The following is a 15126-nucleotide window of genomic DNA, read 5'->3' on the forward strand; positions in this document are numbered from 1 at the left end:
AAAAAAATAAAACTTGGGCTTTTGTCTTTCATTGCAACTGCATTTTCCATTGGATCACATAGGGTAGTTGCCAACATCTCACATGTAAAAGAGCAAACCAAGAAAAATAACCAATAGCAGGATTGGCCATATGCATTTTTAATATATATATATATATATATAACCTTTTATGACTAGGCATATGGCCTTTGGTTTGTTAACACAGAGGGGCACGAAGAGATGAGTTCATTCAGAAATATGACCAGAGTAGAGACCAAAGCAAAATGAGTTGGTGGTGATCATAAACATTGCTTTTGCAACATTTCATTTCATTTCATTGCAACGTCTTTTATTATCTCTGTCCAGCATGATGCGTTCTGTAAGGTACAGTGGTAAACAGAATCTAAAACTAAATAATAACCATAAAATTAAAATTAACTTAGAGGGAAAAAAGTGCTGCCATCTCCAAGCAATGATTTGATGAAAAGCTATGCCTGTAGAAAATCAAGTGTTTGGGTTGGCTTCTTTATTTATTTTAAAATCTATATATTGTATATCGATTTATTAGCAGGAATGTTGGCAAGTATCTTTGCACATGCTTCAAATTATCTCATGCAGGGTTTCTCATTTTATTAAATATATATACATTATGATTATATATATGGGGGGGGGAGAAAATCCGCCAATTAACGCACCAGCATGCTCAAAAGTGACATACACATGAGAAACAAAGCTATTCTACTTCTAGAGATCATAAACCAGACCACTGGGGGAAAAATAAAGAAAAGAATTAAAAGAAAAAGGCATGATCAAAGCACTAAAGCAATCACTATACAGATAGACACAAGACTGAAAGCCTTTGTGCAGAATATCCCTGCAAGAGGAAGGTTCCTGCATCATCATCATCATCATCATCATCATCATTATTATTTTGGAAGGGGAAGAGTGGAAAAATCCGATGCAACATTACACACACCAGTGCAGATGTAGCCGATGGCTCCCAATGCGCATTATGGGTTTCAGTCTTGCTTAATATACACAAGGGCTATCTACCTTGCAAATCAGCTTTCATCAATGCAACTTTGCCAGCAAAATTAAAAAAAGCAAAATATATTAAAAGTTAGTAAGCAAATATCAAAACGGCAGCAAACACAGAAAGACCGTTCAGAGACAAAAGTGCATGCTGCTCTTAAAATTGAAAAGAAAGTCCATGTAATGCAAATAAATTAATACTAATAGACATAAATCTCCAGGCAAGCCAAAATGAGAATGCAGTAATTTGCCAGCATTTACTACAAATATAATGGTTAATTGAGCTGATGACATGTAATGAAGGAGAATTAAAAGCACTCCTTTCTATACGATAGATGTGAATGCATTAGCAAAGTGAATGCATGGTTTAATCCTGACTAGGCATTTGTCATGTTCATACACAGTCAGTTCAGTCATTAGCACATTATCTTCTTCGATCTTCCTCTCCACTAGACCTTCTGCTGGAATTGACAGAATTAGGACTGAAATTTACATCAAGAACCACTCATTGCTCTTCAGCCACAGATGCACTTGCATTGCTCCCACAATGCACTGGGCCAAGGTCGGAAGAGAAGGTTTACATTTTTCATTCATTCCTCTTCCCAGTCAGATGCTATTCCACGTTCCTGCATGCAGGTTCCTTGGGTGACTTTTAATGAAATGGTCCATGAGAAGGCACTTACTAACCCAATCCAATATATACCCAAGTGCTCAATTTTAGGTAATGTCATCTCTGGCGGATGGGAAGTATGCCAGGAAGTCATCCAATTAGCTAAGTGGACACAGCATTTAAGTGCCTGAAACCAAGCCAGGGTCGTCAGCAGCTTTATAGGATCAGATGTAAGTAAAACTATTGGCCTTTAGAATCATCTGACCCCTGCTGGACGGGAGGTGCATCACCACCACACCACCTTAACATGGTTGCTCAATCAGTCCTAGTTGCTAGGTAGTTGTGTTTTTGTGCGTGTTTTGTTGTTCTAAGTGGGAAGTGGAATTACATGCCTTGGTGGAGTAAAACCAGTGGGTTGGAAATGGGAAGTTCAGCAAATGCTATAGCAATTGCGTGAGTGCACCACCATATTGTTCAGGCCTAGAAAGGGTGAACCCCCAATGGAAGTTCGGCATGGTCATGATCCAGAGTGGGCAGTATAAGCAGAGGACCAACAGGAAAAAGACTGAGCATCAATTCAAAACCTCAAGGACTGGAATACAAAGCAAAAGTGACCAGTGGCATTTCCGTCAGTACCCTGGACAGCTCCCAGTGATGACAACACCTGCTCCAACAAATGCTGAATACTCATTAACCCTTATATAGTTCCGGGCCCCTCCCTTCCTAGATGCCACAGATATCCTTAAGGAGGCACACCACAATCCTTGGTTGCTTCTTCATCAGCCATACTGCCTGCAATGGTGAGCAGGTTAGGCATGTTGGGTCATTGAGGCTGCAGATTTTGGTCTCTCATTGGTGCTTCAGCCTCTGAGAGTCTTTGACTCTTTGTCTTAGGGCCTCATTTCTGGAAGTCTTCGATTCAGGTGGTCCTTTCGCTCAGTGTCAATGGCTAATTGTGGTGCTTCTGTGGCTACTGACTCAGCTATCCCATCTCCCTCTTAATCAGCGTCCAAGTCACTACAGTGGTACCTCTACTTACGAATTCAATGCGTTCCGAACGCACATTCATAAGTCGAAAAAAATGTAAGTCGAATCCCATAGGAATGCATTGGGAGGAAAAATTCGTAAGTTGAAACAACCCTATCTAAAAATTCGTAAGTAGAAAAAAATCCTATCTAAACCGCATCCAAGATGGTGGACAGAGCTCCGTTTGTAAGTAGAAACATTTGTAAGTAGATTTATTCGTAAGTAGAGGTACTACTGTATTGGTACTCTGTGTCATGTCACATGGGTCCCAAAGCAAGCTGCTCTTACTTTCCATTTACCACCCCAAAACTCAATCTGCTTTGGGGGCCTTTTAGATGAGGAAGTAAAAGTGGCTGAGATCAGGGCTAGGCATGGAGAGAAGTAGTAGTATATTGCTAATTTCGATGTATGCCACACTTTCCATGGGCCAATCAATCAATCAATCAATCTGCTACCCTTCATCTGAAGATCTCAGGGTTGTTCACATGATAAAAATATTAAACTCATGTTCCCAACATCCCAGTTTGTTTGTGCGAACAGGACTGAGCTACTGACCAGTATTCAACTTGGACAAATAGAACATGTGATATTTAAGGATTTGGGCATTTCAACATTAATTGGCTATTTTAATGCCAAGATCTAATAACTTAAACTGTACAACACCTTCTGCCCCCTCTCTCACCAACATTAGAAAGTGTTATTTAGGCTCTTTGCGAAATAAAGTGAAATTACCTTTAGGTGTTTGGATGTTGTACATTTATGCATTTATTTACACATTTGCTATTCAATGTTAATCATCAAGTTAAAATTAGAAAGGGGTAAAAGAAGAACAGGCATATGTAAGAGAGAAAATCTGGAACAGGCTGGTTTGGGTTTTCTCGGGGTTTATCTGTTTGAGCATCACTAATCAAGTGATATCTTGGATCCCTCATGGGGGTTGGGTGGGGAGGGGTCCTTTTAGCTTGGTGGGTCATGAACTGTCCCTGTCATTGTGATTTTATGTTTTCACAAATTACTGTGCATTACAAAATGCTCTGCACACTGCTGGTGCTAAGTGTAAATTTTATCAGGAATATGCTTTTAAATGCTTATCATATGCCTGACAAAATATTTCCGCTACATTGTATTTAACAATACAATAAGCAGTATTATTGGTGGTGCTCAAATGCCCCAGAAAGAAAAATGTATTTGCCTGGCAAACGACATTATTACAAAGCTTCAAGTGGGACTCTCAGGGGAGAACATTCTAGAAACTGGGGGCTACTACAAAGAAGGCCTGCTCTCTCATTGCCACCCTCCTTTGGAGGTATCATGCAGAGAAGGGCCTTGTATGATGATCTCAGGGTCCAGGCAGATTAATATATGGAAATGCAGTCCTTAATTTAAAACTGAATCAACCATATAATAAAATCAACATGACAGAGGTATGATTAATTGGATTGCTTCCAATCTCTTCGCCTATATCCAAATAATTTTGTTTTTCAGGGATAGCAAAATGGCTAGTTAATTGGGTTTAACTGAGGGACTGAGTCATGCCACTCTTTTTCTCACCTCATGTTGGAAATAAATGTGGAAACTGATCTTTTGGAAGGGCCAAACACATATGTTCAACTGGCCCATCAACATCATGCTTTTGAACCTTGCCAGGTATATGACAGTGAAAAGTGGATGTGAGAAAAGAACTGTGTATACTACTCTGAGCTCCTTGGAGAAAAAAGGTGGGAGGTGTAAATGCAACAAAAAACTTTTTTAAAATGTGGGGATGGTTTCTATGTTGAGGAATCTAAGATGGCCTCAAACCAGAAACCAAATTGCACATTATTGCCCAATTCCTATGTATTATGCTACGTCCTTCAAACGTTAGATTAAAGCTTTAATGTGGAAAAGTTAAAATGGAGCACTGATGTGCTGGAGATGCAAACTCCACAAATTCAATTTGGGATGGTGAGGATCCTCTGCCATGGACATACAACCCATTTTGGTCTTGGCTGATGTGGAAGGGAGGCAAAGTTAACCCAACACAGCACCTTGACTTTCCCTGATAATTTGTCCCTCTCCTTCACAAGTGACCTGGCCCTCCAAACTGCTTCTTTTTTTGGGGGGGGGGAACCCAAAAAAACACTGGTCTTGATCCACACCCAATTCCGTTCTTCTTTGGGTATGAAGCTTTCATCTACACAATCCTCCTTTAAATCAATAGGACTTCCTTTATTCTACATTCGTACCGAAGTGTAAGGTTTTGAAACTTCGGCCAATTTTATTATTCTGAAATGTTTTTAGAAAGCCTGTGTGGTTGATGAGCCATCAAGTCACAAATAGCCTATCAAACTCATACCGTAGCCTGCTAGGTTTGGGAAAATCTCCATGTCTTTGCAGTCACAAGCAGACAGAAAAGCCATGAGATTTATCAAGCTCCTGGCCGGACAACATATGTGGCTAGTGGGTTGAGTTGTCGCTTTGAATGTTGCAGGTTAGGCAGTAGGAATACAGCAACGAAAATAGGTACAGGAGCATAGCCTTTTTTTAAAAAAAAACCTTGAACCTAGCCTGAGACCCTGCTAAACACTTTAACATCTCATGCAAACAGACAACCTGTGCTAAAAAAGAGAGAGAGAGAGAAATGTGCATTTCAATTCAATTAGCTAATTTATACACTAACTATCATCTAAGCACCATGATGATGTAAAGTACTGCACGGGAGCTAATTATCACAACAATTAATTAAAATACGACACAAACAAAACGGAGACATGCAAATCAGCTTGTCGCTGGCGAAGAGCAGACTCTGCCGATTATATTCAAGAAGATAAGTTAATGTTCTCAGGTTCAATTTGTGTTTTGTGCCATCAGCGAACGTTTCTCCCACAATGGCATCCGCCTTCATTAATAATGTAAAACAGGTCTGGCTTAGTAGCATCGGTAGCAGAGCAGAAATGGATGACAGCGGGGAAGATAGGAAACTGTCACCATCCCAGTGCAAATAAACAGAACACAGCAGGGGGGAAGTTGCTACAACACACCTATGATGAGGCATATGCATATTTACTTTACGTTGAAGGGGCTGTGACAGGATTACAAAACGATCGCTCCGTACCTTCACATCCGCGTTCTATCTGCCCGTTGCAAAACAGAGCATCCGAGATCAAATCTGGGAGGCGCCCGTTCAGATCCACGGAGGCCAGGCAGCCTTGAAACCCTTCTTTCGCATGGACCAGCTTGGGCAACGATTTGTAGGTTTCTTTTGCTACCCCTCCGATGTACAAGTCACCTGGGGAGCCAAAGTGCATGGTTAGTCACAGCTGCCATGATTGCCCAGTTGCATTTATTTAGTTCAGGTGTTTGAACCCGCATTTCCACACACACAAACCCCACATGTGACACATGCCCAAGGAAGAAAAGTGAAACAGGTGGATATAAGAAAAAACAAGAAATTGAACACAGTGAGCAAAAGTTGTAACAAGCCACATGAGCAGTAATAAAGGATTGAGAAAAAAATATTCCCATGGGCTGCTAGCATTAGAGGGTAGTGGATCCAAATGCAGTCTTGTGTTTGCAGTTCTGCAAGATTTCGGCTTGTATCCAAGGAAGTCATGCTCAGAGAAGACCCACTGAAATTAATAGATATGACTGACTGAGGTCCAATAATTTCAATGGATCTACTTTGAGCAGAACTTAGGCTGCATTCACACCATATTTAGAAAGTGTTTATGGTTCCACTTTAAACAGTCATGGCTTCCCCTGAATAATTCTGGGAGCTGAGCGTTAAGGTCCTGATAGTTGTTATGAGACGGGCCTATTCCCTGTCCAGACCTATAATTCCCAGGCTGGTTTACCAGCCAATCTTTTTTCACAAAGAGCTCTGGAATTGTAGCTCTGTGAGGGAAGTAGGGGGCCTCTTAACCACTCTCAGCATCTTTAACAAACCACAGCTTCTGAAATTCTTTTGGGGGAAGCCATGACTATCCAAAGTGACATCCTAGCCCTTTAAACACACAGTGGTCTCAGCTGAATACAGACAGCTGTGTTAGTTTTGCCATCAATATGGTTCTAGTGGAACATTACCCCTGTCTGCTTAGTAAGTCCCTGCACCTGGGTATATAAAAGGTAGGGTTGCCAGACTCAATAGAAGACAGGACTTCTGTGCCTTTAATTGCCCTGCTCTCTTTTGAGTCTGGAAACCTTAAAGAGAAACCAGCAGACCCTTTGTTTAATTTCCAAGCAAAGGGTCTGCTGGTTTCTCTTTAAGGTTTCCAGACTCAAAAGAGAGCAGGGCAATTAAAGGCACAGAAGTCCTGTCCTCTATTGAGTCTGGCAACCCTAATAAAAGGAGAACAAATTGTAGACAAGTTGGCACCATTTTTTGACTCTATAGGTGGGGTAAAACTGAAAGACCTTCTTCCTTATTCACCTTTTCTTCCTTTCCCTCTTTCTCTCTCTTTCACCTTGCTCTTTCTCTCTCTCACCCCCCCCACCCCACCCCTTCTCTCTTTTTGCTCTTTCCTCCTTTCTATTACAAAATCAAACTGTGAACAAGTGACTTGCATGAAGTGGAAATATTTAATACAACAACTTCAGTTATTTGTGGTTCAGTATTCAGAATTTCCACTTAGTGCAAGTTCTTTGTTCGTGATTTGATTTTTATGGGAAGGCAGAAGGAGAAAATGAAGGGTGAGTGGTTGGGTTGTGAGAGAGTAAGCAGGACAAAACGGAGGCACAAGAGGGGAGAGTGCTCTTGTTCTATTGGTGGATTTCCCATGAGCATCTGGTTGGCCAATGTAAGACCGGGATGCTGGAGTGGATTGGCCATCAGCATCCTCCAGAAGGCTCTCCTTAAGTTTTAAAAAAGGAAGGAAGATGTGGGGAAGCCACCACTACTAATTGTGAGCCCTTCTGAACCTGTCAATGAATTCAAACCTTCTTCCCAAACCTGCAAACCTGTAAAACATGAATCAGTCTTCAGTTCTTGGCCACTTTTGAGCCTTGATTCCAAGGTCAACATGAATAATTTTAGATTATTTTCCAATGCTAACATATATGCATGAATTGGTTGGCTCTCTTCCTTGTATTTAGTCACTAGAGACCAATGTCACAATCTGATTCAGATCCGAACTCTGTTTGAGTCCCATTACATCATGGCTTGAATTATCAAGCCGAGCACACAATACTAACAGTTTGGGCAAGGAGAGAGGGATTGAATCATGCAGCCTGTTGGTTTCCAGGAAGGAATACATCATATCTTGCTATGTAGTCACTCGCACCGTTTCAGCCTGTGCACATGAATTCTGCTTTAGGGCAACCGTTGATGTGGTTCTTATCATTAGCCCAACGCAGACAACAAAATACACTGTGAGAAATCACATAGCCAGGGCATGAACACACATATGCTGTGTATATATTTTCATCAATGCAAGGGGAATGTGTCCTATGTCAAACAGAAGAAAAAGTCAAAGTCTGTATTAGAGGTACTGATGTTGGTTTTCTCTCCACAAACAAATAGGGTGTTGGGGGTAAAATTGTCGCTTCTAACCCCCCCCCACCCCCGGTGTTAATCATTTGCTTCCGCAGAGACATGCCATTGTAAGGCACATTATAAAAAGCAATACACAAATGGCTCATAAATTTTTGGTGGATGGGTTTAACGGCTGCTTTGCTGTCCTTTTTATTCTTCATTTTTAAAGAATTAGTGCCACTGTTGTCCCATTCAGCATGTTCTATAAAAGATGCTTTATGCAGGAATGATAATTTGCAAACTGCTTACATTTGCTCATTGGTGGCTTCCTGTGTTTACAGCGAAATGCTTGCAACGGGATCAATACACAGTCTCACATGTACAAAACCACACAAAAGACAAACCCCTAATATTTCTCAAAGTGCCACCACGTACATAGCACTGCATCCAAGCAGAGGCTGCTCACACTCTCCAAAGGTGGAGAATGCTTTGGCCACTCATTAATAAGGTACAGGTGAATTCTCCTCCAAAGTTGGAAGAGAAAAGGCAGAATCAGGGAAGCTTTTTTTTTTTTTAAAGCACAGAGCACTGAATGCACATGAGAGCCCATTCCAGTTCTCCTGGAAACACCAGTTCCAGCAAAAGTCTATCAACAGTTTATGCTGTTGTTGCAAAAAGTCAAAGTTTGGCAACACCCCTCCACCCCCCCAAAACCACCACCCATTATTTAAATGTATAACCTTCCCCCTTTTCAAATGCAGAATCTGATATGGAGGGATTCTTGAAAACTTGCACACATTTTTTGACTATCTAATTGAAAAGTAGAATAAAAATCCCATATTCAAAGCTGGAAAGGGTGAAATCACAGACATATGAGGTTTTGGCAAATATTTATGTGATTAAGAGTTTAATAATTCACCTAAGAGTTCAATAATAATAACTTGAATAAGAGTTCAAGTTTAATAACTTTTTTTTTTAAGATTTCCTTTGGCTTGCTTCAGCCAATCTGTGCAGACCATCAACTCCCAAACGGCATAGGAATGGGAAGGTAGAGAGTCCTTACAATGACACCATTTGAAGCAGACACATTTCTGGTAATTGGGCTCTTCATTTGCACCCCTTTTGCACTTGAGCACCTCCTGAGTTCAGCCCTGTGTCTATATCGAAACCTGTAGAATGATGGAACTTGAAAGCAGCTATTCAGTAGGAATGTTTTACTATGTTGTTACAGTTTAGGCTTCATAAGGAAGGAATGAGGGAGTGGCCAGATCTTTGACAAAGCTGTGGAGAGGGTAGGCTTTCTTTCTGCCTTCTTAAGCAACCCAAGAGCTGGTCAACAGACTGAGCTTTTATGTCTTTTAGTATTGGCTGGATTTCTGCATCCCTGAGTTAAACCAAACATGTTTAAGATGGGAGAGGATTGACATATATGATTCACTACACATTGATCCTTCCATCAGATGAAGAATGAAAACAATACTGGGACAAAGCTCAATGTTAGCATCCTGTCAATGACACATTTATTCTTCTGTTCTGAATCACTGGCCACAGCATTGTGTATAGCTTAGACTCAAGGGTCAAGCAATACTTAAGAGATTTTTCTCTAAAATATAAATGAACACTGGGGTCTTCAGATTGCTGATAGAGAAAGAGCTGCTCTTAGTCACTGTCTTCCAATGGTGCCAGCAGCACACCAAATGTGCTCCAACAAGATAAAGCAGATATTTGAGGGTGGATGGTTACGAAGATTGCTTTATCATAATAACTTTACTCATTGCATTGCTGGCTACAACCTTCGCGATGTCACACCAGGCAAGCCTCATTATTCAGGGCGAAATAACACTGTTCATTCAGAAATGGTGCCAGAGAAATGCAGGGGCGGAGGGAAGCAATGTTCCTGTGTCTTCATTATTGTAAAATGAGGATGTCACCCCACAAAGCCCCCCTTTAACTGGGAGGGGGGCATTAAGACTAAACTGGCTTAGAAGATTTCTTAGTGCACACTAACCATATTCACAAGTCACTGTATGCCCCATTACTCAAATTTCAATCATGCAATGTTCCCAGTGAACTACCTTTGCAGCGTGTCTACTTTCCCTGAGTTAACATCATGAAATTGCCTGTCCCAAGTTCCGATGATGTTAATAATTTGGGAGGTGGCCATAAATTTCAGTTAAACAAGACTCCCATGCAAATGATTCCTTCAAAGAACATCTAGATTTCTCATTTTGAGATGATGCGAATAATATTGCTTAGAGATGTAACTGAAGGAGAGTCCACTAGCTTCCGAGGCAGTTCTTTCCACTGTCCAACAGCGCTTTCTGTCAGAAAGTTCTTCCTGATGTTTATTCGGAACCTCCTTTCTTGTAATTTGAATCCATTTGTTCTTGTCCTAACCTAATCCTACTGTACTCTTCCTCCAAAGAACTCACAAGCAAGGAGGTTAGGCTAAGAGACAGTGGCTTGGCCAAGGTCATACTTTCTTTGCATGGAACACAAACTCTAGCAACTTACGATGATTGTTTCCAGTTTAATGCCAACTCCCATCATTCTTCTCTGGCTTGGCTTGCAATCCAAGCCAGTGAAGGACCCCTAACTTTCTTCCACTCCAGCCCTTCTCCCGATTCCTATCTGACTGCTGAGGTGCCAGTTGGTCAACAACTCCTCTTTGCATTTATGGATCCCTAGAACAATAGACTCTTGAGAGTCCCATGGACTGCAAGAAGATCAAACCTATCCATTCTTAAGGAAATCAGCCCTGAGTGCTCATTGGAAGGACAGATCGTGAAGCTGAGGCTCCAATACTTTGGCCACCTCATGAGAAGAGAAGACTCCCTGGAAAAGACCCTGATGTTGGGAAAGATTGAGGGCACTAGGAGAAGGGGATGACAGAGGACGAGATGGTCGGACAGTGTTCTCGAAGCTACGAACATGAGTTTGACCAAACTGCGGGAGGCAGTGCAAGACAGGAGTGCCTGGCGTGCTCTGGTCCATGGGGTCACGAAGAGTCGGACACGACTAAACGACTAAACAACAACACAGAACAGTAGAAACCCACATGCTTCGTTCTACGCATAACACCAAATATATATTTAGCAGCGCCTTTCTGCTTATCATCAACATCAGCACAATCCTCCCCTGCCCCTCCCCTTGACTGACACTTCTCTTTAATGTTACAAGGGAGCCTCGTACACCAGCCCACCACACTGACATGTACAAAAGAAGTGATCAAGAAGAAGCAAGTGCCTGCAATGGTTCATTTCCCTGATAGACGCAATGAGGAGGAGGAAGGTTGCAGCAGGATCTTCTGCTTATAATTTGACAGTCTGTCAGAATTCAGACTGAAGGTTAAACTACTTTTTTAGTCCCAGTGCTGCACTTGGCTCCTGCTCCCCTGATGGATTAATGTCATCCCACAGTCTTTTAGCGATCCCTCACCTGCCAACGATGAGCCTGCCTTCAACTCTGCTCTCGCAGCTATTTTTTCCTCTGTCTGGGAACACTGTGAAACCCTTCTGGGGACATTGAGCACAAATGGCTCCAACCCTAAGCTCTGGAAGCAGAAACTGCACGGTCTTGCAAGTAGGAATGGACAACTCTCAAGGGAATTCCAGTTTCTAATTCTTGTCAAATTTAAATTAAGTTTCCTACATTTCTGCAGAAATTTGTGATTTTTTTAATTTTTTAAAAAACACATATCCTAATGAAAATTCACCAGCATTTTGTTCTGATGTTTGGTTTGTATGCAGTTTTAACCAACGCATGCATTTTTGTGTATACACCAATACACACATTTCCCCTGCAATGTGCATTTTCTTTGTATGCTATTTTCACAAATATACACATTTGGTACACACTATTTGGCTGGAGAACAATATCACAAAATAAATCTGTTTCAGTTCACACATGGGTCAGAGAAGTGTGAGTTATGTAGTTTCTCAATAAAATGCAAACCAAATTGAATTTCTCCCCATGCCTAGTTGCAAGATCAGTTGGCACAAAGATCAGTTAGAAAGCTCGGAAGCAGGTATATATGATATGAGAGCCCAGATTCCAGAATGCTATATTTTAAATACTGCACTTCGACTTGTACTGGTGTTCTGAAGTGGCCTTGCAAATTCTCCAACAGTTTTGTACACTGTGACTCACCACCTTCTGGAAAACCTTCCATCTGTGGATTAAATTATACCATCTAGAGATACGCTGCCACATTCAGAAGGACCTCCACACCCATCAGAAAGGGCAATGATGCTAATAGGGGAAGAGAGGAGGAGGTCTAAACGGCAAATGAGCTTAGGATGGGTCTCTGATGAAGTGTGCTTCTATCCCACTATATTGCCTTTGGTTTCCAGTTTCTCCCAGAGGTATTTGTCTTCTGAACCATGCTCCTGGCTGTGTGTCATATCATGTTCTGTCACTTAAATGGCTTGGACTCCAAGGCACAAGGAAATGTATAAAAATAGAAGACAACCAGAGAAACAGATTTATTTCCTTGCGAAATGAGACTCTGGAATCTCAATGACTTCCTGACTCTAACATTTTGCTAGCAAGTTGAAGTGGAAGGCATGTGTATTGACAGAGATTAAGCAGATTTAAAACTAGAGCGCTCTGTTTGTCCAACAGACTGTGAGTGGAAGTTGGTGGTGCATGCTAAATGGGGGGAAAGATAATGTGATTGCCATGGAAGATGGTAATCCATCTGCCATGGAAGAAATGGAATACATGGAGGAACAGGAGAGATGCAGAATGACAAACTAGCCCTGGTGGTTGAAGATTTCAGGCATCTCTTTTCAGCGAGAAACCTGATTTTCTCTTTGCTCTCATTTAAATTTTTGGAGACTCTGTCCAAATAAAAAAATAAATGCCTAGGATATTTATAGTACCCAAAGTAACTTCAAGCAATTAGAATCCACCACAAAGATACAATATAAGCTGTTCTGGATACACGAGGGGAGGGGAAATATTTGCAGCTCACAATTCTATTAATATTTATACATCATTCCTACTGACATATTGTTCTCAATTAGAAAATAGCAAAGATGTAAATACAAAACAACACAAAGCAAATATTGCAAATTTAAAGGGGTTTAGACACATTCAGACTGGAGAAAGATATCAGTGGCCACTAGCCACAATGGCAACACACTCCTTCCACAGTATGTTTCTGAATATCAGTTTCTGGAAACCACAGTGGTTGGCCACTGGGAGAACAGGATGTTGGACTAGAAAGGATCGATCCATTACATAATTCAAAGCAGCAGTGGGGTAAAATCCTCTAGACTGCACAACAAATCAAAAGGTCTAAAGAAACGAACACAAAACACACAGGTAAAGAGATGCGCCTTGATGCAGATGACAAAATTAAATCGATAATTGTGCATGCTGCTCCTCTCAAGGCAAGGAGAACCTTGCGGAAGCACAAGGAGGGTGTCCCCACCAAGAAGGCCCTAACCTGGGTCACTGCCCATCTGGTATTGCCCAGCAGTGGAAACACAAGCAAGGCTTCCTCCACAAATTTTAATGACTGGGATGGCACCAACCAGGAGGGGTATTCTGTCAAAAACAGTAGTTTCAGGCATTTTGGTTCCTTGCATTTTGCATTGTTCTTGATATTGCTTACCTATCTAGTTTATTCATACTGTGCATTTTTAATTTACACCAATTGCTGAACCTCCATAAAATTCACAACCAGAATTCTTATTTATAGCAAAGAGATGTAAAGACCTGCTTTTGCTTCATGATGAAAGCTGTTTCTCCAGTACCTCAGCATCTGTTAGGGCCTAGCTGCACTGTTTTCTCCAGTTCTACTCTGCCACTTACTGGGCAGTTTAAATTCCAAATTTTCATATCCTACTGTACGTGAATCTTCTCTGATCAATGCAGGAAGAAGGCAGTCTGGGAGACCAATAATTGCCACACAAGCCTCTCTCTTCTTTTTAACTTCAGCTAGCATGACTATGGATTAAGTCCAGCTGAAATAAATTTAGTGGATAATGCTCTATAACAGTATGTTGCCTTGTTTATCCGACTGATTGAGGAAATGAAGAAATGTTGACACAACAAAAATGAAATCAGTTCATGACACATTCAAACTTTAGAAGCTAAACAAATTCACCTTCCAAACAAATTAATTATGAACATAAATTATCAGGGGGACAGCCCACCAATATCTCTGAGAGAGAAGAAAACACAGCAAAAAAAATTGGTTCTGTTGTTTGTATATTCCCTCCCCCCAGCCATTGTTGCATGATTTGAGTTGCTAGATGCTGCAAAAATCAACTGTATTTGATGAAAAGACAATAGCAGCCTGGGCAGGATTCAGCTAACTAGTCTACTAGCGGAAACCTGGGCAAGTACTTCCACTAGCGGAACAGTGCTCTCCCCCCTCTCCCCCTGGAATTGCCTTGGGGGTTGGGAGAACCCCAAAAACTGTCCATGGGTGAGGGGAGGGGAATGATTGAATCTGGCAAGCTTGTGCTGATGGAACGATTGCCCTAGCACCACGCTGAATTCTTCCCTATGTGCTAATGCAGAAGGATTTGAGGGAGTCACGAACATGCCAAACATCTACAGTTGCTTAAGTGCTCTGTGTCATTTGGTTGTGTTTTATATGAAAATGCCGGGCTGGGAGCTGTCAGAGTGAGCACTTATGTCATGACCCTGACCATGGGCAGCGGACAGAATTCTGACATGGAGGAGGAGGAGGGGGGGGAGGAAGAAGAAGAAGAAGAACCAGCTGGGAGAGGAAGGGCACAGAGGTGCTGAACCCAAAGAATCATAGAATCAAAGAGTTGGAAGAGACCACAAGGGCCATGCAGTCCAAGCAGGAAACACCATCAAAGCATTCTTGACATATGTCTGTCAAGCCTCCGCTTAAAGACCTCCAAAGAAGGAGACTCCACCACACTCCTTGGCAGGAAATTCCACTGCCAAACAGCTCTTACTGTCAGGAAGTTCTTCCTAATGTTTAGGTGGAATCTTCTTTCTTGAATCCATTGCTCCGTGTCTGCTTCTCTGGAGCAGCAGAAAA

At 41.6% G+C, this 15126-nt stretch overlaps 1 protein-coding gene across 27 annotated transcripts in view; it reads right to left on the reverse strand.

The window, feature by feature from the left end:
* Positions 1-15126, reverse strand: part of NRXN1 (neurexin 1) — a 947796-nt gene that overhangs the window by 448498 nt on the left and 484172 nt on the right. For all 27 annotated transcript variants that reach the window (XM_060273115.1, XM_060273114.1, XM_060273113.1 and 24 more), the window contains one exon: positions 5742-5915. In XM_060273115.1, the coding sequence (XP_060129098.1) occupies positions 5742-5915 (174 nt within the window). The remainder of the gene's footprint in view (positions 1-5741; positions 5916-15126) is intronic.

The sequence above is a fragment of the Zootoca vivipara genome, chromosome 3 (assembly GCF_963506605.1).
Source record: "Zootoca vivipara chromosome 3, rZooViv1.1, whole genome shotgun sequence".
Classification (NCBI taxonomy): domain Eukaryota; kingdom Metazoa; phylum Chordata; class Lepidosauria; order Squamata; family Lacertidae; genus Zootoca; species Zootoca vivipara.